At 39.6% G+C, this 26,245-nt stretch overlaps 1 protein-coding gene across 5 annotated transcripts in view; it reads left to right on the top strand.

Annotated features, from left to right (window-relative positions):
• farp1 (FERM, RhoGEF (ARHGEF) and pleckstrin domain protein 1 (chondrocyte-derived)) overlaps nucleotides 1-26,245 on the top strand; it is a 178,927-nt gene that overhangs the window by 126,477 nt on the left and 26,205 nt on the right. For all 5 annotated transcript variants that reach the window (XM_007906294.2, XM_007906293.2, XM_007906290.2 and 2 more), the window contains exons 14-18: nucleotides 11,614-11,801; nucleotides 16,012-16,101; nucleotides 19,906-20,039; nucleotides 23,549-23,630; nucleotides 25,805-26,042. In XM_007906294.2, coding sequence (XP_007904485.2) covers nucleotides 11,614-11,801; nucleotides 16,012-16,101; nucleotides 19,906-20,039; nucleotides 23,549-23,630; nucleotides 25,805-26,042 — 732 coding nt within the window. The remainder of the gene's footprint in view (nucleotides 1-11,613; nucleotides 11,802-16,011; nucleotides 16,102-19,905; nucleotides 20,040-23,548; nucleotides 23,631-25,804; nucleotides 26,043-26,245) is intronic.

Genomic DNA, 26,245 nt, shown 5'->3' with positions numbered 1-26,245 from the left:
TTGACAACGTGTTAATATTCTTTGCTGATCTGCACTTAGCGTGGGATTTTCCATTCAAATTGCTCACTGCCCAGAGGTCAGTAATGTTACGAAACAAATGGAGAATGATATACTTTCTCTGCCAAAGATCAGTGCATTTATCAACCGGGGGGGGGAGAATATTTTCTTTTGAGGTTGGTTTAAAATAAGTGCTCATCAGGGAAACAGATAATGTAAAGGGGGGCTCAGACAGGAAAAAGCGCTTCAAAACATAAAGTGTGATTCTTACAGGAAGCCCCAGGTATTTCACACTAAACCTCAAGACCTTAGCTCCTGTGAGACTTCCGGAAGGAGACACATTTACATGCTTCAGTATGACATACATGGGGTCCCCTGAAAGAGCAACACCTTCCCAAATTGCATTTCCATCATCAAGGTGCCATTTATGAGGCCATTTTCCCAATGAGCACCTTTTCAACGACCAGTGTCTCCAAGTGTAGCCAGGCTGTGGTGGCATTTTTGCTGCCATAGCATCAGAATTTTAACTTCCAGCCCACAAAAGGCAAAGGATTCATTCATTTTTATTTTTTAAAAAACAGTATGAAGCTTTCATCATAACATTCGAGTGAAGAGCAGTTAGGCTGACAGGAGTCGATACTGTCTATTTAACACACTCTCCTTTCTAACATTTTGATTACTAAAGCATGTAATATGAACTTGTGGTTGCCGGTTACTGCAGCAATCCTCAGCTTGAGGTGAATGTTAAAGCATGTTGGATCAAAACTGCTATTAACTTTGAATAATAATGTTCTGATTGTATGCATGGGATCTTTGTCATTTGTTTTCATACACAAGTGGGTTTATATTTTCAGATCTTATGCTTGCTGAACTGCTTATTGCTATGCAAACTTGCCCCAATTTTTTTTGTTTTGCCAACTGCTTACCTTGCGGATCAGTAAGGAGGTGTGCACAACGCTCCCTTGACTAAACCTTTCCACAACTAATAATTTTGCTGATGTTTCTGGCAAAATTTCACACTATTAAAATGAGTATTATTTTGACCTGGTGACAAATAACGTTTGGTGAGAATAACAGCAGATTGTTGTTGCATTGCTAGCTAGACGAGCAATAACAGAAAAGGTGAAAAATGAGGGTTTTGAACAGATTGGATGCTGCATTTTTATTAATGTTCTTTCAAGTATAATCACCCTGTCTACACTGTGGGACAGCTCCCATAGTAACAGGGCAACAGACATACAAAAGCATGTGTGATTGTGTTATCTTTCCAATGGACTTTGCTCAGAGGCTGAGATGTTTCAGGCCAGCAATTGGAAACATAGAATCGGGAATAGCTATGCAGCCCCATACAGTTTGCTCCATCTGGAGTGCTGTCTGTACAGGCAGTCTGACACCGTCAGCCCTCTGGCAACCTTGGGAGGTAAGGCTTATCCTTCTGCCCCACTACTGGTTTCCCAGCAAAAGAAACACCTCTGTAGTTAGGGTTTGACACCTGTACATACTTTAGAAGCAAGATATACATTAGCACAGTGCGCTGAGGCCGGGAATGAGTCAGAAGCAGTAGTGTATGGCAAACACACTAGGAATTTAGAAATGCACTTAAAACAAAATTGATATAGCTTAAGTACAAAGAACTGATTTAAATTTTACATTTCGCCCACAAAATACACAGATAATCCACTTCACGGTATATTATGTGAAGTGCTTTGAGACATCTCAACAACATGATAAAGCGCTATATCAAATGCAAGGATTCTTCTTCTTATTATTAAACTCTTACACTTTTACACAGTAAGAGTTAATGTGGTCTATTAAATTGATAATAAAATTGATAATTGTAAAGAAACATGAAGTTTTAATCGACATTACTGATCAGTAAGGAGTATCAGTAATTTCTGCCTATTTACAATCCCTCCTAAGAATGTTTTTCAGTAAGTTCCAAGTAACATTCTGGGAGGGAGGCCATTGCTAGGGTTCCGAGTGTGGCTAAGGTGAGAAGACTGCTCCAGGCTGCTCTGCCACCCACCGAACCCCACTCTAGTTAGGACACAGTACAGTAGCAGACCAAACAGGGTGAGCAACAATGTTTTATTCCATCTGACACAGAGAAAGAGCAGCTGGTTTGACACAATAGTTTTAAAAAAAGCAAAATTATTTAAGTTTTTTTTGACAATGATTACTATAGAGATGGGATTACATTGTGGTTTTAAATAAAATGAGACATTCACTTACAGTGAAATGTGCTTCAGTACAGCTATTAAAATGACAGCTTTAAACTGTGAGATTAAGTGCCTCTCTGAATGACGACTACGTGCCCAGACGTAAATTTACTCCACGATTTGTTGCCATTTTCATTGTAGTGGTATAGGTTACCAAATCTCCTACATGGCCTAAAAATACATGTTAGTATTTTGTATATCTTGACATCAGACTTGTTCCCTCTGCCTGCTCACCTGCATACCCAACTCATCTCTATGTGATGGTAACCACTGTTTAAGCAAAGAGGTGAGTAAAAGGCTAACCCTATTTCTCTTACTGTATAGGAAATAATGGATAGGTGGATAAAGTATTGTTGTTCTGCATAATAATTTCTCATCAATTGGAATTGTGTGATCTCTCATGAACATGCCACTCATGAATATACTGGTCCCCATGAACAATGGAAACACTCAAACATTTGTAATGCTCTCATATGTCATTGATTACCTGAGATTTAGGTATATACCAATACAGAGTGTAGTGTCCTCTCTGTATTGTTGATTTGGTGCTAAGCTATAGCAGGACATTGTACTGGCATTACAAAGGGTACAAACACATAATTAATGGCAAAGTAATAAAGAAGTCTACAGTTTTACAATGAGAAAGTATAAAAAATAACTTTAATCTTTTATAATGCCTTATACCTCAAAATATCTCAATGTATTACAGTAATTGATATCAATTCTCCTGGCTGTTTGTTGTAGGCAAGCATCATTTTGCACACAGGGAGTTTGCAATATAAGTTCTTGTATTTCTTTATTGAATTATGTTTCTTGGTGGACTGTAAATAGAATTTACTGTTAAAAAGAAGCTTTTTTTTAAATGCAGCTCTATTTCATGCAATAAGGTGTGCCAGACTAACATTGATTTTCCAGTATTATCCACAGCATCAATGTGCATTGGAATATACGACAATAATAATCAATGCATTTGATATAATAATAATACTTGCATTTGAAATGCCACCTTATCATGTCCTTGAGACGTCTCAAAGCGCTTCACAGAATATACTGTAAAGTGTAGTGACTGTGAATTATATGGGCGATATATTGCCATTCAAGTTGGAAGAATGTCAAGTGTTTCACAGAATTTACTACAAAGTGTAGTGAATGTGTTTGCAAGTGGACTATTCGATTACTTATTTCTGACTTAATTTCATATCTCAGGCTCTGAAACTGTTTAAATAGTACACTGTCTCAGCACTTTCTTATTGTCTACCTAGTTGCTGTATTGTGACTAGCTAGTCAGGCATAAATTGGTGTTAATTACAGGGAGCAAGCAAATACATTCATATGTTTTGTTACACATCACAAAGCATGTCCTCTTTGACTTTATCAAGCTTACAATTAGATGTAAGATTGAAGCAATGAATTCATTTGACTGATTCCCTGTTAGAAAGAATTTAGATTTGTAAGACAATCGCTCAAAACATGAAGCGAATCTGGAGTAGGTTTAATAATAGGATTTTTAAAAAAATATTACTGAACATTTATCATGCCTACTTCCAATGAAGTTTAATAGAATAAATTGATTTTGCAACAATTTCTGACCATGAGGGATTGCATTTACATTTTTAAAAATTGTTACATTAAATAGGTTACACGATTGAGAGCAAATTTAATGTGGGGGAAATAAGATAGGAAAGCCAAGCTCACTGTAAAGCTCACTAAGTAAGTGGAACCAACTTTGATAGAAGCAAGCTTAAATTTGACTGAAAAAGGCCATTTAGTCCACCAGTCCGTGTTGGTGTTTACACTTCACATGAGCCTCCACCCCTTCAAGTGCTACTTTAATGGATTGTATAGAACTAGAGGCCTGAAATTCCACCGAGATTTACTCTATAAATCCATTTTATCTTAAAATTTAGGATCTTATAGAATTGGGGATTTTTTCTTAAATTCAGCCTTCATTTGTAAGAAGGATCTTTTGAAGAACTGGCTTTCAAATTAATATTCAATTTAAGAATTTTCCGCAATTCTGCCTGATCTTAATTTTAAAGAGTAATGGTCTTGTAAACTAATCCTAGGTAGATTTCGGAGCTAGATGAGGTGTTAAAACCAACCTAACAGAGCTCTACTTAAGGTTCACAGAAGTGTTATCACCAGTCAGTGCAAGTCAAAACACCTCCCAGTTAGTTCAATGCTTTTCAAACTCTACTGACACTCTCATACTGGACTGAGAGAGCATTGTCATTTTTCACAGCTCAAAGTTATGCAAAACATGGCATATTTGAGAACTGTCAGCCTCGGCACCTAGAATGACCTTGAACAGAGATTGTCGTGAGTTTTGTCCTGAATTAGGTCCTCATGACATGGCTGTACATTGTCCCAGCATTAAAACTGAACATAATCCAGACATTTTCTGCTGCTGTAGGGAAGACATCCAACCAACTACTGGAATTGTATGAACCTTTGACTATTAATGCTATATTTATTCTGCCAAGAGTGAACACATTTTGCTTGCAGTACTGTTCATTTGTCTGTGAATCTACTAAAACTGTTCATTCACACCAAACAGGTAGTATGAACATTGATCCCTAAAGGCAAGCTCCTATTGAATGGCTTTGCAATTGAGGACCATTAACGTAGACTAGTATCATAGTTATCCTTCACTACCATTTATTTTGCTCACAAAATAAAGCCTCTCAACTTTACAGTAAATTATGTGAAGTGTTTTGAGATATCCACCTGATGTGAAAGCGCAATATAGAATATAAGGATTATTATTATATCCTCAACATTGTTAAAAGTGTTGCATTATTAAATGTCATCTAATCTTAGTGGACGCGGTAGAGAAACTACAATTGTTCTCTTTGTACCCATCTGAGGAAGGAGAATTGTGATGATTACTATTCAATATTCCACTATAATTATTGCACTATAAATGTGCAAAACGTTTTGAGATGTTTCAGCATCATAAGAGGATGCATTATGTGTCTTCATGTACCAGACCAGTGAACATTTTTTAAAAAATGTATTAAAAAGATTGGCATTGGAAAGATGTTAATAGGATCAGTAATCTGCTTTTTGTTCAACAACACACAAAGTTGAATGAAGATGGCCATTTAGCCTATTTAATCTGATTCTTCCAGAACAGTTATAACTCTGCTGTCTTCTTAGTAAAGAATGAAGCTGTTGCTGAAATGAATCCAGTTTTCTTAGTAACCCATTCCAGCTGTGGATTACCTTCTGTAAAGAGATACTTCCAGGTATCTGTCTAAATATTACCCTTGATATCCCTGAACCTATGGTTTCTTGTCCTGATGTCTTGGCGTAGCTGAAAATATTGTGTGAGTTTACTTTTCCTATACCAAGCAGTGCCTTCTTTACTTCAATAAGGTCACTTCTCAGACATCTCTTTTAATGTTTATCAAGTTGTTTCCCATAGTTTATCCTTCTGACACTGGAGATCAGCCTTGTTGCTCGACTCTGCACTGCAACTAGGATCTTGACAGCCATCTTATATCTCACTGATGAGCACTGCACACAGCACCGCTGGTTTTCTCTGGTCAGTGCACTGTAACATGACTTCTGGCTACAAGACCGCAAAGGATCTTGTAATACGGCGCAAGATAAATTACGCATCAACTAATACCCTAGAGCTCTTTCAACTTCTCTCTTGTCAATTTTGTGCCATCCATAGAATTCATGGACCTTCTATTTTTATTTCCAGCATGTAATACCTTGCAATTTTCTGTGTTAAACTGCATCTGCTAGCAATTATCCCAGGTCCATAATATCTTTGGGCAGTTTTTGTAATACCTTGGCTACTTTTAGTTTCACAGCTCATAATTTGTAAATGTAATTATCTTGAGTGAGACTGTGATCCAAAACGTTTATATGTGTACAATACTAGGAAGGCAATAGGTCCCAGCATGAATCCGTTAGTCCGCTCTAACTCTTCAATTTCTACCCTCTGCTGAGGTCCTAACTCAGATTGCAATATGGTTCCATTCAAGCCTCGAGAACTAAAGTCATTTGTAGCACCCTACTGTCACTTGGCTGAAATTAACTGAACACAGACAGCGGATTGAACCTGGGACTTTCCTGGACTGTATGGTTCAGTAATCCGTTTAGCAACAGCCTGATTACTCCAAACTATCCCTCCCCAAAAGACATATCACTGACAGGGTTCTCTGGTTCTTTAAGTATTTTATTCCAATGTTGCTCCCCTTTGTATGAAAGCAATGACCTGTAGAGTGTAGGTTAACAGTCACTGTGCATGATAATGATTTTGACAATATATTGGAGGGGATGCAATGCTGGTTTGATGCCTGTGATTCCTCTGTGTCTAAATCTTGGCTTAGCTGCTATGGGGCAAGGTCATCTTCTCCTGGGAGAGCAGTGGAGCCAGAGAGAAAGATTTTCAGGCTGCATTTGAGTACCTGGTGCAATTATTATGCAATCATAATAATAATTTGTGTGATATTTGCTGGAATAACGCCCAAACGTAAGGAGAAATTATTTATACATTGATGCATTTTATAATCTAGAGCATACATAACAGGATAGCATTGAACATCAGAAATGTTATTTTTCCTGCAGGATACACTTCTGGGCCATGTTGTTAGGCCACATGGAGTAAATGTGTAATATCTACTATGTATATATCGTGACAGCAACATAACTTGACAGATTCAGCACCAGGTCACTTGTCCTTTGGGGAGAGTACACATACAACCTTCAGTCTGTCAAGTGTCTTAACTCTCATAAATATGAAACCTGAAGATTCCTTTTATGAAGCCTCTCAATATGAACAACGGAGAATTTAGAGTGCTGCCTTTCTACCAACCTTGATTAGTAGAAAAGTCTGAACTGTCTGAAGGAGCAATCTCTGTAGCTACTTTCGTGCTTGGAATATATATATAAATAATAATAATCCTTGAATTTACATAGGTGAAACATCTCAAAGCGCTTCACAGAATATACTGTAAAGTGTAGTGACTGTGTGTTTTGTGGGCGAAATGCAGCAGCCAATTGAGCACAGCAACGTCCCACAAACAGTCGTGGATTGAAGTGACCAGATTATTATTTTTTTGAAGGAATTATTACCCCTGCCCGGAAAAGCGCTTCGCCAATCGACTAACGAGTGGATTCCTACTTACTGCTAGCTAAACAGAGGTGTTTATGGAAACTTGCCCAACGTTTCAATCTGTTCTGTCCCACCTCGGAATCAAATCCGGGTCCTCTCGCTTCCGAGGCGAGTGCGCTAACCGCTGAGCTACAGGACTCGATAATGATCTTAACTCCCGTAATGTGCGCGAGGATTCCTGACTGAGTTGGGGGGGTAGCTGGCTGGCTGTGCTCTGCTCTCTGCACTCTCAGGGTTGATCTCTCCTGCTCGCTTGCTGTTGGGTCTTTCACTTTCTCCCTAACTTCAGCCGCTCTCGTTCTTCCGCTTTCACGTTCGCTCTCTCTCTCGCACTCTAGTAAATGTACCCGTTTAATTGTTGTCTGTGGGTTACAGAAGGAAGGAGGGGTAGAGTGAGGGGAAGTGAGGAGGAATGGGTTGCAGAGTGGGGGAGGGAGGGAGATGGAGATGGAATGAAGGAATAGAGAATTTTATGTCCAAATTTACAGATGGCACAAAGTTAGGAGGCACAGTAAATTATCTAGATTTAACCCGTAACCCAAATTATTCATAATTTCATAACCCAAATTATTTTTTTTAAGGAATTATTACCCCCGGAAAAGTGATCCGCTAATCAATTAACAACTGGTTTCCTACTTACGGCTAGGCAAATAGAGCTGTGTGGAGTAAAAAACTTGCCCAACTTTTCGCCCTGCCCGGGAATCAAATCCAGGTTCTCTCGCTTGCGAGGCGAATGCTCTAACCACTGAGCTACAAAAATCCAGAACATAGGGGCATAATCTTGAAATTACAGCTAAGCCATTTAGGAGTGAAATTAGGAGGCAGTTTTTCACCCAAAGGGTAGTGGAAATCTGGAACTCCCTCAAAAGGCTGTGGATGCTAGATCTATTCACATTTTCAAGACAGAGGGAGGTAGATATTTGTTAGTTCAGGGTATTAAGGGATATGGGGACAGGGCGGGTAACTGGCCTTGAGGAGATCAGCCATAATCTTATAGAATGGCAGAACAGGCTTGACAGGTTGAATCACCTACATCTGTTTCTATGTTTCCATGGTTCTTGATGTTTGGGCATTAGACAAAATTATATTATTATGTTTTATCTTCTATTTATCTTCAATGCTATAAGCCCTCAATGGGAAGCATTTGAAGCTTTATCTAGAAAAGTCAACCTCTCTAGCCCAATCCCAATTTATAGTGTAAAATTATACAATACAATTCACATTTACATAACTCATTTCACATCGGGAAGACTTGTCCAAGTCCTTGAACCTGTCGGACCTTATGGCAGGCAAATAGGACTGAGCACATTTATAGATTCAACAGATTAGGAAGAAGCCATTTTGCCACTTGTCCACTGGAGTTAAATATTATTCCAATCTTTTCACAGTTATTTAGTTTAACATGTTCCTGTAATGGGCATCTGGTTTAGCAGTTTTTTTTTTACAAAATTGGCTCCAGGTGTGGATACTAGTACAATGTTTATTACTAGATTTCCTTAATCATTTTTGTGTCTGATTGATTTGTTTCAATGCATAACCAGGCCTCAGGCTAAAAAGTGGACAAAATGCAGAATTATCAGAAAAGGAAGTTGGAATTAACGTTGGCTGTGAAGGAATAGATCATCTGTCATCAATGACAGTGATCTACATTGTATTTTAGCAAATACATATTGGCCAAATGGAACTTCAGTTTTATCCAGAACATCAGAATGTGTGTGTGTGTGTGGGGGGGGGGGGGGGGGGGGAGGGGGGGAGGGGGGATGGATGGGGACTAGTGGGGGGAAGCTGTGGAAGGGTAAGTAAAAGCTCCCACCTCCATCGCTGAGAGCTGACATCTTTTTGGTTAATGCTTTGTTTATGTTGGATGTTCATTGATGAGTTACAGTGATTCAGCAGTATTGCCGCAGAAGAAACAGAAGCTCCTTCAATGTGAATTGTGCTGCAACTCTGCCCCTGACATCGCCTAGAGGAGGTGGTTTCAAGGGCAGTGTGATTAAAACCGATGAGGTTTAAAGTCTAAACATGTCAGTATGAATTGCCCTTCCTACACTGTTCCTCAAACCAAGACGTGATAAGGCACTATATCAAAATGCAAGGATTGTTATTATAGACTCTGAGATTGATGTTCGATCAAGTAAAGTTCCGGAGAGTTAACCTGCAGGATTCGCTATTTATGAATCTTGTCCTCAGTTCAGTCATAAACCCATATCATTCCTGCTTGCTAGGTGGGGTTGCAGGTGTGAAATAGAGCTACCAATGATGGCAAGTTTTAAATACAGAAGAAAGTACAGACTGGGAAAAGCACATTTGCCCCATAAATGTTATAATTTAATACTACTAATAATAATATTAAATACTGTTCTTTCCACGAACTACACTGATGCCATTTGTTGAGCCTCTCGGGTTTCTATGTTGGGTGAGTAAGTGAGAATTCTCTCAGAAGTTGGATAAACATGTCATACGATACAATCCCAGAAATCGGAGCACAAACCAGCCATTGGGCCATTAGGCCAATGCTGGCCCATTAGTTACTTGTAGCAAAGTATTCCTGTTCTGACAAACCTCTGTATGAACAAGTTTCTTCTAATCTCCTCTTTAACTCTTCCTGTGAATCCTGAGCATATACCCCCTTGTTATTAATTCACCAACCAAGAGGCGTAAACATTGGCTATTTATCTTCTCATAAACCTTAAGAATTTTCAAGTTTTGTACCAGAATCCCTCTTAACATTTTCTGCTCCATTGAAATTATACATCAAAGTATATAGTGAGTTGTATATTCAAAATATCAACACCCTCTGTTACGCAAACATGAACACCAGTTAAACTACTTCAGTCATGTTCTCAACAGTAATAACAACAAAAAAATCAAGGTAGTGCTCTCTGTGGCTGCAATCCTGAAGAGCACAGAATGTCTTATTGGTAAGCATTGCATCTCCCCTCTCTCATCACCTGAGCATGATTGTTCCTGGCATCACTTGCACCAGTCAGACACAAGTAACCAAACATTAGTATTTGTGGACATTTTATCTGCAGTTAATTTACAGGACTCTTGTGACCACACACTGCAAAAGCAGTATTAATACATGATATACACACCCATCACAATTTAAGTTGATGATCTCCCTTGGATGCAATCCTGAAGAGCTTCTTAGTAAGCCCAAAATCTCCCTTCCCCTTTTCATCATCTGAGCAGGATCGTGGTACCTGGAATAATTGATAAGATTACATTTGTGAAATGTTGCAACTACGTACATTTTTCACATCACTAATCAGAAATAAATCTATTACTGGAATTGCGCAAAGTTCTGTCTATTTGTAACACCTACAAAGCAATTTACTCGATATAGTAGATTTGATAAACCTGACAGAACAATTTATTTTGAAGTGTTGAGGTGTTCCACAAAGGCTTTATTTACCTCCTTCATATTAGGCTTGTTTGTTGTTGCACACATGCCTGAAATGTCTCATAGTTTTAGCCCTGAGATCAATGTTGTGAACATTTTAAGATTAGCTGAATTGTGCAGAATTTTGGAGAATTATTTTGGAAGTGTATTTTTAACGGAAGTGCAGAAAACAGCTAGGTTTAGAAATGTTAAGGCTCAGGGGAGTGCCTGACTGCTAAACTTAATGAATATTTAGCTGTTTCTACCACAGCCACTATTAGTGCCAAGACAGACAATGAGAAAATAATGTTTAACAAAGGGAGGAATGAATAAGTAAAATAATGTTTAGCAAAGTGGTTTAATTATATGTTCCAATCATATTGCACATTTAGAGGCAAAACACAATCACAGCACATCCTAAATCCAATTTAATAGACTGAGAAAAATGTTAGTTTCAGACACTGGTCCCTATCCTCTGAAACCCAGAAATAAGCTAGCAATGTGACACTTCCTTCTATTGACAGCTCCTGAAGGTTATGAGTGACCTACTCTGCAGTGGACATGGCCACAGCACAAATGTGGCTGATTATATGTGGCCCTCTCCTCTCTCAGACAGGCTAATGATTCTTCAAAGGGATGGCTTGCTTCATTACTATGATAATGAAAAGGAATAATAAATTTCAGCTCATCCATCCATCTTCCCTTGTTACATAGTTAGATGCAAAGTGGGAAACTGATCTACTTTATTGGATTGTCAAGACTCAAGACTCAAGAAAAGCACAGTCCAGAGTAATTTATTCTTAAAAATACTGTATTCCAAAGATAAACTTTGTCTGATGACTGCAGACTGCCGTGTAACATGAATTACTCTGCTCTTTCAGGTTCTCTGGCATGCAGCCCTCATGTCTCTGAACTGTCACTTAATTCACACGGAGGTCCTGGCGTTCAGAACCTCTCACTGTCTCCGAGCCTGAGCCCAGATGGCAAGCAGCACTCCCCGTTGATGACTCCACTGCTAAATGACGCGGCATATGTCAAGACTGATGATGAAGAGGAAATGAGGAGAAAGGTATGGGTTTAATTAGCACATAGCACCCTGCTGCTATCCCAGCAGCTAACTATGTCACAGCAGCATATAGTGAGAACAGTTTGCTGCAGCAAATCCTGTTTCAAGGCATCTTAGTCAAAATACACTCCCGACAAATTTGTAACGAAAGTTATACACCTTCATTTTGGATGCTTTTCAGTGTATTTTGTAACAGAGAATTGAACAATATTAAAACATATTGACAGGGATTTTATTGAGGAATGGCAAGTTCACAGGAGAGGCATTTAAAAGGGAGTTAGATGTGGAAGAATAGCATTAGAATGAATAGAGCATGGAATCGGGATTAGGATAGATGTCTTAATTGGAAGAGCAAACAGTGACACTAATACCATAGGTAGAAGCCCTCTCTCTGTGTCGTAGATTCTAGGGCTCCCTGGTTTCAGCATCTTGGGAGTCCTCCCGATGTGAAAGGCGCTATACAAATGTAATTTTGTTGTTGTTGTTGTTGTTGTTATTGTTTCTATGGAGAAATGGAATGGCTAATTTGTTATACATTCATAAACCTATCCACTACATTAGCTAAGAATAATAAACATAAAGGTACGTCTTTTTGAATGAAAAATCAAACAGTAACTTGCTTTTCCTGAAAGGAAAATTGAGAAGCCAGATACACCGCAATGTTTTTTCCTGGTCCTGCGCATTCCTATCTAAGTAAATGAGCCCAAATGGTAACATAAGAAAACAGAAGGAGGCCATTCAATCTATCCCATTAGTTACCCACTATACCATACCTCTACGGCCCAACTACATATTTGAGTCAACAGTAAATACTTATACAGTTGCCACAGATTTAATGGCAGAGTAGCCTGGAAGGTCTGAATGTCTTCCTCCTTTTCTTATTGTAACTGTGAACCCTGATTCACAACTGCAATATTTGGGCTGGAGAAGCCCAGACCATTGTGCCATTCCTTTTTCCTCTATCCTGACTCCATTAAGTGAAATCAGCCATTTAGTGCAGGGACCTTTTGTGGTGTTCACTCCTTACTACATGTTTCTAATTTATAACCTCCAAGCTCATTACGTTTAGGACTCTTCATCACAACAGCAGCAAAATTACATTTGTATAGCGCCTTTCACGTCAGGAGGATGTCCCAAGATGCTGGACAATCAATGTTTCGAACCCAAGCTGGGGGTCAGGATTGGGGAGGGTGGAGGGCAGAGGGGGAAGGAGGGTGACTGAACGTATGGTCGAAGAGGAGGGTCTTGGGACAGGTCTTGAAGGAGAAAAGGGAGGGTGTGAGACGGAGGTACTGTCGGATGGAGTTCCAGAGGATGGGGGCAGAGTGTCAGAAGGCCCGCCCGCCAATGGTGGGGCAGGCAAGGCAGGTGATGTGGAGCAGGCCAGAGACCACTGAGTGGAGAGAGCGGGCAGGTTGGTAGGGGGGGTTAGGATGTCACAGAGGTAGGCGGGAGCAAGACCATGGAGGGCTTTGAAGGTGAGGACCAGGATCTTGAACTGTATGCTCTGCATGAAGGGAAGCGAATGCAGTCGGGCAAGGATTGGGGTGATAGGGTCGCGGAGCCTGGTGCGGGAGAGGACACGGGCTGCAGAGTTATGGATGATCTGCAGCCTGTGGAGAGAGGAGTTGGAGAGACGGATAAGCAGGGAGTTTGCATAGTCAAGTCCGGATATTGTGAATGTATGTATGAGGGTCTCAACGGCCTGCGGTGTGAGACAGATGTTGCAGGGGTGGAGGAAGGCAGAGCGGGTTATGGCACGGATATGGGGTAGAAAGGGTCAAACAAGACTCCAAGATTCCGAACTGGGTTAGCAAGGTGGAGTGTGTATCCTTGGATGGTGATGCTGTCAGCGCCTGAGGTGTGAAGGTGCTTACAGGAGCCAATCAGGAGAGCCTCGGTCTTGTTGACATTCAACTGAAGAAAGGTAGCTCTCATCCAGGACTCGATGTCTGACAAACATTCTGTCAGGTCAGGTTGCGGAGTCGAGGGTGGAGGCAGAGAGATAGAGTTGGGTGTAATCCGCATACGTGTGGAAGTTGACCCCATGTCTAAGTATTATGTCACCGAGGGAGGATACAGATATTGAAAAGGAGGGGACCAAGGATAGAGTCCTGAGGAACTCCGCACGAGATGGTGCAGGGGCTAGAGGAGAAACCGTTTGTGAAGATGAAGTGGAGATGGTTGAGATGTAGCATCTGAATCATTCAAGGACACAACCATGAAAGTTGAGGTGGGTGGAGGAGAATAGAGTGGTCAACTGTATCAAAACCAGCAGAGAGGTCAAGGAGGATAAGGAGGCAGAGGGAGCCCTGGTCACAGATGGACAAAATGTTGTGTGTCACTTTGACTGAAGCTGTTTCTGTGCTGTGTGCGGCATGAAAATCCGATTGGACGGGTTCGTGAAGACAGTGGTGGGAGAAGAAGGAGTGATGCTGGGAAGAAAACAACTCATTCCAGCGACTTGGAAAGGGAGGTTGGAGAGGGGGCAGTAGTTTGAGAGCAGGGACAGGTCCAGAGAGGGTTTTTTAAGGAGAGGAGTGATGACGGCTGTTTTCAAAGGGTGGGAATGGTGCAAGTTGACAGGGAGAGGTTTGTGAATAGGGGCACAAGGAGATGGAGCTGGGAGGTAAGGAGAGGGTTAGGGATGGGGGTTGAGGGAGCAGGTGGTCAGGTTCATTGGGTTATGGTTGTGGTAAGAGAGGAGGGGGAGATGGGTTCAAAGGTGTGGAGGGAGGGATGGGTAGGGAAAGGGGTGTGAGAGAGACATGGGGAGGGGGTAGTGGTTAGAAGGGCAGAGACAGCTGAGCAGATCCCCACAATTTTGGTTTCAAGTCTAGCATCTCCTCGCAGTTGGCGTTGGAGAGAGGATGAGCCAGGTGTGAAAGGGTGGGCGGAGGAGCCAGTTGATGATGGAGAAGAAGAGCCTGGGATTGTCCTTGGCCTCCAAGATTATCTTGGAGTAAAAGGACGATTTAGCAGAGGTGAGGGCGGAGCGGTAACATTTGATAAGGTCCAGCCAGATCTGCCAATGGACCGTTAAGTTGGATTTGAGCCAGGTGCGTTCAACGGCCCACATCTGAGCCTTAAGGAGCGGAGGTGGTTGGTGTACCAGGGTCATCATGAAAGAAAGAAAGGTCATACCTTCAAGAAAGGTCATGCCTTCAGTGACCTTCCTGGTTACTTCTCCTGCCCTCTGTCCACACTATGTTTGAACACAGAACTAAGAGGTGAATGGCCTTGTGATATGCTTTTGTAACATTCAATCTCCTGCTCCTCTGTCACATTCACAGAGCAATGTCAGATGAAAGTAATTAAAGAAAATGAAATGGAATGACACGCTTTCAATTTAATAAAGCCTCAAAATCGTAACTTTTTGAGCAACAGGAAAAGGCTATTAGGCCCAATGAACCCATCTCTTTGTGATTGATGTCAACTCTCACAATATCCTTCAATCCTTTTTCTCTCTGTATCACACATTGGGGTCAATTTAACCATATATTGGGATTTATCATATTGATAAATATTCTTCCTATCTTCCTTCCAATCCATACTCAATTTCAATGAAACTAAGTTGCAGGCATTGTTTAGTGGGATATGGGCTACTCATGCATATTTTGTTTTGTGTAAAAAAATGTTATCCTGATAAGCAGGAGTTGCAAATCACAATTTCTGAGCTGATCATTCAACATTTCCCAGCTTCATGGGTTTTACCACTGAGAAGGGTTTGGTTGTGACTCAATCAGTGTGATAAATATCAAAAGTATCACTATCAAGAGACCCTTTAACTGTTAAACCCATTTATACTGCTTGCTTCAGTGACCTTCCTGGTATAAAAGAGGTATATCTAACTTCCCTCCTAATCCCTGAGCCAACGTCAAATCAGGAGAATGATAATTTCACTTATAAATAATTCTTGCATTTAATATAGCACTTCATCGCATCATCGAGACATCTCATAGTGCTTCATAGGATATACTGTAGAGTTTTATAACTATGTATATGTTTTGGGTGAACACCGCAGCCAATTTGTGCATGTCACAAACAGCCATGGGTAGGTAGGAACGAAAGTGAATGTTGGGGAAAAGAGCAGATCTTTATTACATTTTGTTGTTCAAAAATGAAATGAAACACATCTCTGAGGAATACAGTATGTCTTAGAATGTAAACAAACTTGTCAAAGCAAGCTATGTGACATTCCTGTGTTTGTCAGCGTTTCCCAGCAGATAAAGCTTACTTTATTGCCAAAGAAGTCTCTACCACAGAGCGAACGTACCTTAAGGATCTTGAAGTCATCACAGTGGTGAGTACAATTAGATCTGTCCTTTCAATGTTTTATGGGAAAAGTGGGTTCAATCTGCTTTAAGAGCTGATCTGGAATCTGTGAATGGAAGAATTGGGAGCTGAGGAAAGAGGTTTGGGGTCCTTCTTGGACAAACCTAGGAATGTAGTCTTCTCTGTCCTCTATGTGTTAATGTTGAACAATGTTTTTCAAATACTGCGGGTTCTAAAAGGTGGATTGGGCGAATGGCCCAGCCAGAGGTTAATAGTCCATATTTTAGGCTCCAATACGTAATTAGTTTTGTTTAGTGGATTAGATTGCAATATGCTTGGGTAATACCCTGCTCTGTAGTACATTTTGCAGTCTTTAAGAATTAAAGTGGGAAATTCCATTATCCATCACTTTGCCAATTGCCCTGAACGTATGCCCTGCTGTATTATGGTGCTGCAGAAAAACTCCATTATATCACACGTTCATTTATCGTGTAGACGCTGATATTTACAGTCTTCACCAAAAAATGCACAGTAACTTGGGTGGCTCCTTCAGCTGCATCACACCTCAAATTACAAAACAAAACATGTTAACACGTGTAGCTTGAAGCACGTGGATGGAGCTGGGCATGTTCAGTGAGATCGATGATCATATTATCGATGATACCATGATGCAGAAGCATTGACCAGCACCGCATTATAAGGCTGGTAGAATATGGACCCCCTAACCATCACTTTATAATGGGGCTCGACTGTATTTACGTTAGTAATTGGATTTTCCAAATTGGAAACTAGTTAATGATTTCCTTCAGTTACAGTTTTGAGTTCTAATATTCTAAGTGCTCCATTAAGTAATTTATAAATGCATTGATTATAATAGAGTGTAATGCAGGGATTTCTTCCCTATATCTTGTGACTTGCAGAATACTTGTTAAGTGCACATGTGATAGTCCATATTACGTACTGTGGTTAAACACTGGTAATGCTCTAACCTATATTTTGTAAGATCTAGATCAGCAATCTTGCCCTGTTCAGCCTAGTTTAGTACAGTCTAGTTTAACCATCTTATTGTGTTGAACCTAGTCTAGTTTAGCAATCTTGCTGTTTGCCTAGTTCAGTCTTGTTTAACCGTCTTGCCATGTTCAGCCCGACAGTAACAGAGAGAGTTTACAAAGAAGATGTTTACAAAGAATGTACAGCATGGATACAGGCCACTCAGCCCAACTTGTCCATGTCGATGTTTACTTCACATAAGTCTTCACCCATTCCTTACTTCTTCCCATACCCGTCTAATCCCCTCTGCCTCAAGTGAGAGTCTATTATCTATTTGAATGCATCTACACTATCTAATTCAACCATTGCTTCAGGTAGTGAGTTCCACAATTTCACTTTACAATGCGCATTGTCATCTGCAAATATTGACCTCCTATACCTGAATCCAAATCTTTTATGTATAATACGCCTAATTACTAGAGTTTGCTTTTGGTTTACTAACCATTCTTTAATCCATTCTGCTGCATCACCCTCATTTCCAGATGCCCCTATTTTAGTGACCAGTCTCTCATGTAACACTTTATCACTTTACCAAATAAACAACATAAAAGAAAGATGTACCCAACGTCGGTTACCAGAGCTGTTGTCAGGCTGTATTTATTGTGGCTTTGTCCGAGCAATTTCTACAATAAAATCATTCTTCTACCTATAATACCCCTTCAGTAAGAGCTGCTTATTACTTTGCAAATCTGAATCAAACCCACAATGTTACAAGAGAAAATGATTAGTTTTGCTCCAACAGCCCATTGCAGCAACTAAAAATTTGGAATCAAAGACAGCAGCTCTCCACTGTTATCAGCAGTGAATGCTTCTGATAATTGTAATTGCCAGGCTCCGTCACTGTTAAGCGCTCTGAGACGCTAGACTGCATGGAGGGCGCTACATAAGTGCAAGTTGTTGTTGTTGTTGCCAGCGACACTGGGGTTTTAATTCAAGCTCATCTGTAAAACATGAATAAGATAGGAAACGGTAGAGTTTGAACTCATTACGCCATTATTTTTATTATCAGCACATACAGTTCGGAAGAAATCTTGAAAATAAATTAGACTGTAATGCTACTTTTTGCTACCTTTCTGATTAACGTATTTTTCAAACAAATGTCATGAGCTGAATTAGTGGCAGTAAAATTACTATTGGAATAAAATGAATTAAATACTGGTTCCAAATTCCTTGCAAAATAGGAAATTGAATCAAATACGCATAATCATGTTTGATTTGAGTCATTGAATATTTGCACTTTGCACCACAGGTATTATTACGATTTGCATTTTGGCTTCATTTATTTAATGTGCAATTTGCCCAAATCCACAGCACAACAATGAAAAAATATCGAATGTGCGTGAATTTAAAGCACAATATTTATTTAAGAATGTTTTTATTACCTCTTTCAATTACTGCAAGAATTTGTTCTATAAAACCATGAACAATCGCTGGGTCAGTCAGTGCCAGAGATTATTCATGGAATCCACGAGTTAGGGATACAAGGTCGGTTCAGTCAAGGTTCACATGGATGAGCCAGTCAGTCTAGAGTTCCAGCTAACAGCTCATATGGCTTGGGTTACGCTGTGGTCATCAGCCACTCATGTGATTGGGAATATGCTTTTTCCTGAGTTTCCCTGGCCTGGAATTGTAAAGAACCAATGGTTAATGTTTTGGTTGCTTCAGCGCTACATAGTAACACTTACTGATCCATCGACTCTTTTCCAGAATTTTTTTATTGGTGAGAGGTTAGGCCTGCTCACCCCCATAAGCAAATTAGACTGAAATATCCACTTAGGGAGTTAGGGTTGACCCCCAGAGAGGCTCCAATCCCCCCAAAACTCTTCTAGGCCCCAAATTGTCAATGAACATTGCAGACCTGAACCATGTCTTCACGACCACCTGAGCAAGTCAGTTGACCAGATCACCTCTCAACAACAACAAGATTCCATTTAAAGAGCGCCTTTCACGTCGGGAGGACGTCCCAAGGCGCTCTCCAGCAAACCTTAGTGATCAAGTTCTCAAGTTCCAGTATCTCTGCTTCCTCTTAATGAGGCAAATCAAACTCTTCAGAACGGAAGTACTAAAAAAAAATCCCAACCAACAGATTTTGGTTGTCAATGCTTCCCGTAATGCCGCAATGTTTGAGGATCACACCCTCTTTAGATTGATTGAACAGTGGAGAGCAGTCAGGCCTTGGCCAGTTACCCTCTCTTAACAGATAGTGCATGGGATCCATGGACATGGCAGGGGAGAGGAACAGAGGAGAAAATATGCGATAACAATCAATCATAAATGATATTACATTATGAGGCAGTTTTCTATTTTATTATTTCTTTGTTTGAGATTGCAATCTGTATCTATAGCTGGGCCTCCAACAATCCAGCGGTGTTTATAGCTGTGGGGAGGTACATGAAAATGGTATGGCAAACTGTGGCTCTGATTTCTCTCTCCCCTTCTCCTTCGGGACGTCCTCCGGACGTGAAAAGCGCTATACAAATGTAATCTTGTTGTTGAATCTTGTTGTTGTTCACTCAATGGCTCCCAAAAGTATCCTGATGTCATAAATCCATATTCTACCACTTCAGTGCGAACATTGCTTTTCAGTCAGAAAATAATACTCAGTTTTATTAATAGATAGCAACTAATGGCAGTGTAATCTGATCCAACAATATCCCTATGGAGCTTTTAATAAGACTGGACTGTGTACAGATATTCCACCCATTCTTTGTTGATGTTGTTTGAGAAGCTCAGTGCAGAAAATAATAATATAAAATCCTGGTATGTTCCCTATCTCTTGCAGTGTTTCCAAAATACTGTGGCCAAAGATGAAGTAATGCCCGAACCTCTGAAGACTGTTCTCTTCTCCAACTTTGATCCATTGTACAAGTTTCACACTGGGTTTCTGAAGGAAATTGAGCAAAGGCTTGCTTTATGGTAAGGTCTAGTACTTTTTGTCTCAATTAGTCAGTACATATGACCCCAGATATAATTAGAGCTGAGGAGGAGAAAGGTATCACCCAGAATTCATGCTGAATCAAGGGACCTGCTGCTGAGTGCACATCGTGAACCTCTTGGCACATGGCCTTCTATGGCCTCAAACATGAAGAACAGCCAGTTGTGAAAGGAATCAAAATGAAACCAATAGCTTGGAACCATATCCCCTGCAGGCCTAGGCACCTTAAGGAGAGGAGGTGGAAAATAACTAAATAAAGTGTCAATGATTGATTTGAAGGATCAGGACCCAAAATGAAGTCACTTCCTTTAGAAGGATTACATTTTCATTTGTATTCGTTACGCAGATTTTGGGGTCTAAGTATGCAATATTCACAAAACAAATGGGGAGTGCACATTATGACTTCTTTCACATTCTGTTTCGGAAATGCCAATTTTATGTTTACAAATATTGCCTTTGAAACAGAAGTCTCCGTAAGTGTTTCCCATCGTTTCACCAAGATTTTGTAACAATTGCAAATAAAATATTAATTGAAAACTGGAAACCCAGTGCCCTATTCATATTTATGTACAAGTTAAAGAGGCTCCTTCTCGCCCCTGCAGTTGTTAAAATGGAGAAGGGGAGGGAAAAGATTGCAAAATAAAGGATTTTAGTTCCTGTTGACAATAAGGCCACATAAAATCATAGCTTGTCTTTAGTGAAATTGAAAATAAAAAAAAGCCTGGCGAGCACTTAGCACAATTGCCTTTCTCTATTGAAGGCACTTATCAAAATCATTACACAATGATGGGAATGGCAGCATCTATAAATTAACACACTCATTGCATTTTAGTCGTTCAGTGGGCAATGCTGGAGGATACCCTGATTTTCTTTGTGTAACGGTGAGATTCACAAACCTGTGTCTTGCACAAGTAAAGTGAGTTGCTTTCATCAAGCAAAAAATCAGATGGAGCAAAGGTTTAAAAAAATTGTATTTTCTCCTATCTAATTTTCTTTGCTCTTCTTCTGAAGATGTATACTCAGACTTGGCTACGTATAATGCCATAAGTCACTTTGGTGGTAGCTGGCCATATGCATGACCTGGACTTTAAGTGTGCGATTATGATGTAGATAGCATTCAGGAGCAAGAAACCTGGATGATTTTTCCATTTAACAATCCTTGGAATACTCAGTGCAAGTTAGCATTCTGACTCAGCACAAACTGGAGAATAAACCTCAGACCTCCTGATTTATAAGACTCAACTCCACACCCGCAAATCTATTTGAATGGAGCATTCATTTTGCATCATTTGATTTTTTAAAAATGTGGATATTGATCAATTCAAAATGTTAATATCCACCAAATTTTGACCAACACCTTCTAATGTGTCATACTAGCATTGATGTAGCAATAGTTTATAGGCAGATCAGGCAAGGAACTGAACAAAGATGTCCCATGGACATCATAGCCTGCACCACGCTTTTATTTATGTATTTGGGGAATTATTTAATATAAGTATTGCACCATTGTGTGGAGGGGACATTCAGGCTCATAGTCCTCACTTTCATGATTATAACCATTCCTTTGTGTTAATATTTGACTTTTAGACTAATTTGGATTTAAATATTTTGAGACTCAAAATTTTCTCATGATATTTACCATGCCTTCTTAAATTTTAATACATTTAAATTTGAGATGGTACAGAATTCTGCAAAGGTCTTCATTTGGATGTTGGTTTTCTTCAGTGTTTTTAAGAACTCTGGGAAATCAATATTTAATTTAAGACTTTAAAACATTTTTTGTAATCCAATACAATTTTGAATCTATAGACTAAGTTTATGAGGATATCGGGCCTCAGTGTTGGTTCACACTTACCAGATGTTCTCCAACGAAAGCCTTGAAATGCACAGCTATGAGCCTAATTGATTAGACAAACTGCAGTGAGATCTCTCCTGTTAACGCTTGCAAGGACATTTGTTCTGTTTTGATGGCTCATTTGATCCCCCATGTAATATATATAAAAAACTGCAGAGACTCATAATACAATTTTAATTAAAAACATACTTTAGCTGTTTAGGTTTTGGCTAATGATCATATTGGATCTCCACCAGGGTGCTGAGCACAATGAGATATTCCCAGGATACACTTAACAACCAGCCATGCGCAGACAGGAATGTTACACCGGCACAGGGGAAACATATTTTTAAGGATTGCAATTTTTTAGATTCAGTAAATATCTGGCAACTATTACATTGAAAGTCTTTTTTTTATTCCCTTTTTTGTATGATTTGCTACCTTATTCTCCATTGTTATTATTCTAAAAACAAGTTAAGAGTGAATGTAGGACTCCGCAGTGCATGACAATCTCCTGGTCACCCTGCTTGGACCTTCAATTTAAGTAAACTAGGAAGGCTATTTTCCAATTAGTTATTCCTGCCTCACTTCCCACTGGAAGGCTTAGTTAAATCAATAAACACACCAAATGCACATTTTTTGTACCCTCTTTATAGTACAAATTGATGCTAGTTCTGTCTTTACACAGATCTATTGGTTTGCATTACGAAGAACAGAGCCTACAAAAATTGGCTGTTTGTCATTTCTGGGGGAATAGTTTTGATTGTTAATCTTTCTGTTGTTGGGGTCCTGTAGCTCACTGGTTAGAGCCCTCACCTCAGATTCGATTCCCGGCAGAGCGAAACATTAGGCAAGTTTCCTTACACCACACATCTCTGTTTACCCAGCAGTAAGTAGGAACCTGGTTGTTAGTCGATTGGCGGATTGCTTCTCCGGAGGTAATAATCCCTTCAAAAAAAAATAATAGTTTGGTCACTCAATCCATGACTGTTTGTGGGACACTTCTGTATGCAATTGGCTCCTGCATTTCGTACACAAAATATGCAATCAATCCACTTTACAGTACATTCTGTGAAGTGCTTTGAGATATCTCGAAGATGTGATAAGGCACTTTATCAGATGCAAAGATTATTATTATTATTCCCTGCTACTACAGCATAGTACACGCTGCCTCTATTGTGTGGTTGTCATGACATAACACATGTTTATTGCAGGCCAGTTTCGTGCACACTCAATGACATTCTTGCTCTCCACTCCAGACACAACGTATTAGCCAAACAAGAATAAACAGCTCTGTAGAACTAGTCGTCATTTGCATAACTCAGATTCATGATTATGAAATTCCGTTAAGAAATACTGCAAATTAGATTCCATTGATACCATCTTAACTATTTGTGAAATAAACAAAACAAACATGTAAAATTCATCTGACAACTGAATTTGGATTTATTTGGATAGGCCCATATGTCACAGAAACCAGAACTGTACACATGTTCCATTAGTTTTCATTTTTATTTAGCATGAAATATTTTTTAAAAATTATGTATGTTTTATACATAAAGTTTTTCAAGTTGTTCTCAAACTATCACGATATTTTATAGCAGAAAATATCTCATAGTTCTAATGCATGTACATTATATTTATGTGTTCCGATAGGGAAGGGAGATCCAACGCTCATATTAAAGGAGATTACCAAAGGATTGGCGATGTGATGCTGAAGAATCTACGCTCTTTGAAGGTATGCTTCCACTGGCAAAACGTACAAAGAAATTAAGATTTACACAATATTTACACCGAAGGTTTTAATGGTTACATTTCTTGCAAAATGCTCTTAAGAGAAGATACAATATATCTGAGGCAGTAGTGCTCAAAGATAATCCACTGATAATGTCCCCATTGAAGATATGATTTATATCCTATCTTGTGTAAGATCTTGTGTAACATTCATTAAGCCTCCATTTACTAATGTGGTTCTACAGTTAGTAAAGTTTTTGGGGGCTGACTTGATATTCGGGATATTCGGGACAAATAAACCTGTGTACAAACTAAAAAGAGTTGGAAGGCAGGCAGATGGTGCAGCAAACCGTGTGTTACATGGCTTCACCCTTGAAATGCCATAGTGTCTTCCCAACTTTGAGCCGGGCTACTTGCTGATGGGGAATTGAAGGCTAAATCACATACAGATAGTTCCCCTGCACCACCTAGTGGCAGGTGGTTTTGATAAAAGTTAAGTACTGTATTGTACAGGGTGACCAAAAACTATCCTATCATCTAAAAAAATCATCATTTCTTTAAGACTTATTAGACATTGTTATGGTATCACCACAACTGTTTGGTCACCCAGTACATGCTGTATCTAACAAGAAATGGAGTCCTGTAGCTCAGTGGTCAGAGCACTCGCTTTGCAAGCGAGACACCTGGGTTCAATTCCAGGCAGAGGGCGAAACCTTGGGCAAGTTTCCTTATTCCACACGCCTAATAATAATCCCTCCAAAAACAAAAACAATAATAAATTGGTCATTTTCAATCTACGACTGTTTGTGGGACATTGCTGTGCGCAATTGGCTGCCACGTTCGCCCACAAATATACAATCAATTCACTTTACAGTGTGTTCTGTGAAGCGCTTTGGGACGTCCTCCCGACGTGAAAAGCGCTACATCAAATGCAAGGATTATTATTATAAATGATGCAAGATGCCCAAAGATGTAAGAAGAGGACCAACAGAAAGCATGGGGGAGTAGAGATTGAATGTAATATGAGTTCCTACCAGGATCAGGTTTACAATTAAAGAAGAATTTATTGAAAAGGAGGAAATCTGGAAGAGCAGGTTTGCTAGCCCAAGCCCGTTTGGTGAAAAGGCAAGATATGGGGGCTTGTGTTCTAATGTTAAGGCAGTTAAAGGGCCATGTTTTGCCATATCAGAGATAGCTGGAGAGGTAAAGAGCAAAATCAAAGGTGGAGTCTTTGCAGTTCAGTTCTATGACTTGGAGTCCAAAGTATCCTTATCACTTGAAATATCAATTGTTTCCTATGTCTTTATAATGGGAATTCCTAGCAAAATATTGCTATTTAGAGGAATCAGCATATGAGAGACCTAATTAAAGAATTAAGCTTGATATTTCACTTTTAGATTTCACTATCAGATTTTTTAAATGAATATTAAGAAGGTTACTTTTCACTAAATACTCTGCTAACCTGTTTATGCAACCCTCCACATTGGATCCTATGATGGATTTAAAAAATAATCTACATCAACTTTAATTGATTTAGTGTGGAGTCCTGTAGCTCAGTGGTTAGAGCACTCGCTTTGCAAGTGAGAGACCTGAGTTCAATTCCAGGCAGGGCAAAACCTTGGGCAAGTTTCCTTACTCCACACACCTAATAATAGTCCCTCCAAAACCAAAAACAATAATAAATTGGTCATTTTCAATCTACGACTGTTTGTCGGACATTGCTGTGCGCAATTGGCTGCCGCATTCGCCCACAAATATACAGTCAATTCGCTTTACAGTGTGTTCTGTGAAGCGCTTTGGGATATCCCCCCGACGTGAAAAGCGCTATATCAAATGCAAGGATTATTATTATTAGGATTAATTGTATCTTAATTTAAACTTGGCACTGAAGCTGACTAGATTTTGGTTTTCAGGATAGGTATGATACGTAGCTAACATATAGATAACAACATGTATGCAGATAAATCAAAAATTTACTCGAGTGATCAAAACCTGGATTGTGATATGAATTTTTTTTCTTATAAACGATCATAGGCATAAACAGCAGATTTTTTTTACAACCTAACATCTGAGACAAGAAAATAATTAACACTCAGTGAAGCAAGCAATCTATGCTGAGATCAAAATGCATCAGTGTACTCCAGTCCCTCATGCTGTGCTCCTTTGTTCTGTTTCAAGCAACTTACAGTTCACCTGCAGAAGCATAATGAGATTTTGATGGAGCTGGAGAAAGCCATTAGGAACTCACGGAAGCTGGAGGCGCTATGCAGGGATTTTGAGCAGCAGAAGGTCTGCTACCTTCCCTTGAATATGTTTTTTCTGAGGCCCCTCCATAGGCTGATGCACTACAAGCAGATTCTGGAGAGGCTCTGCAAGCACTACCCAGCCAGTCATGCGGACTTCAGGGACTCACGAGGTACAGAGATTATGAACCAAGTGGGAGCAGTTTTTCAACACATCCCATTATCAAAAAAGTGTATAGCTATTTATCTATATTCATTAATCCAAGTGCTCCTGTCCATTTCTTTCATTTCACTGAGTAAGAAAAAAATATTTGGGTTAAATTATTGTATTTTGAAAACTTTTACATATGATTACAAATAGGTTAAGTATTCGAAG

The sequence above is a fragment of the Callorhinchus milii genome, unplaced genomic scaffold (assembly GCF_018977255.1).
Source record: "Callorhinchus milii isolate IMCB2004 unplaced genomic scaffold, IMCB_Cmil_1.0 Scaffold4, whole genome shotgun sequence".
Taxonomy (NCBI): Eukaryota; Metazoa; Chordata; class Chondrichthyes; order Chimaeriformes; family Callorhinchidae; genus Callorhinchus; species Callorhinchus milii.
Note: the sequence above shows the minus strand (reverse complement) of the source record. Positions and strands in the feature narration are given on the sequence as shown.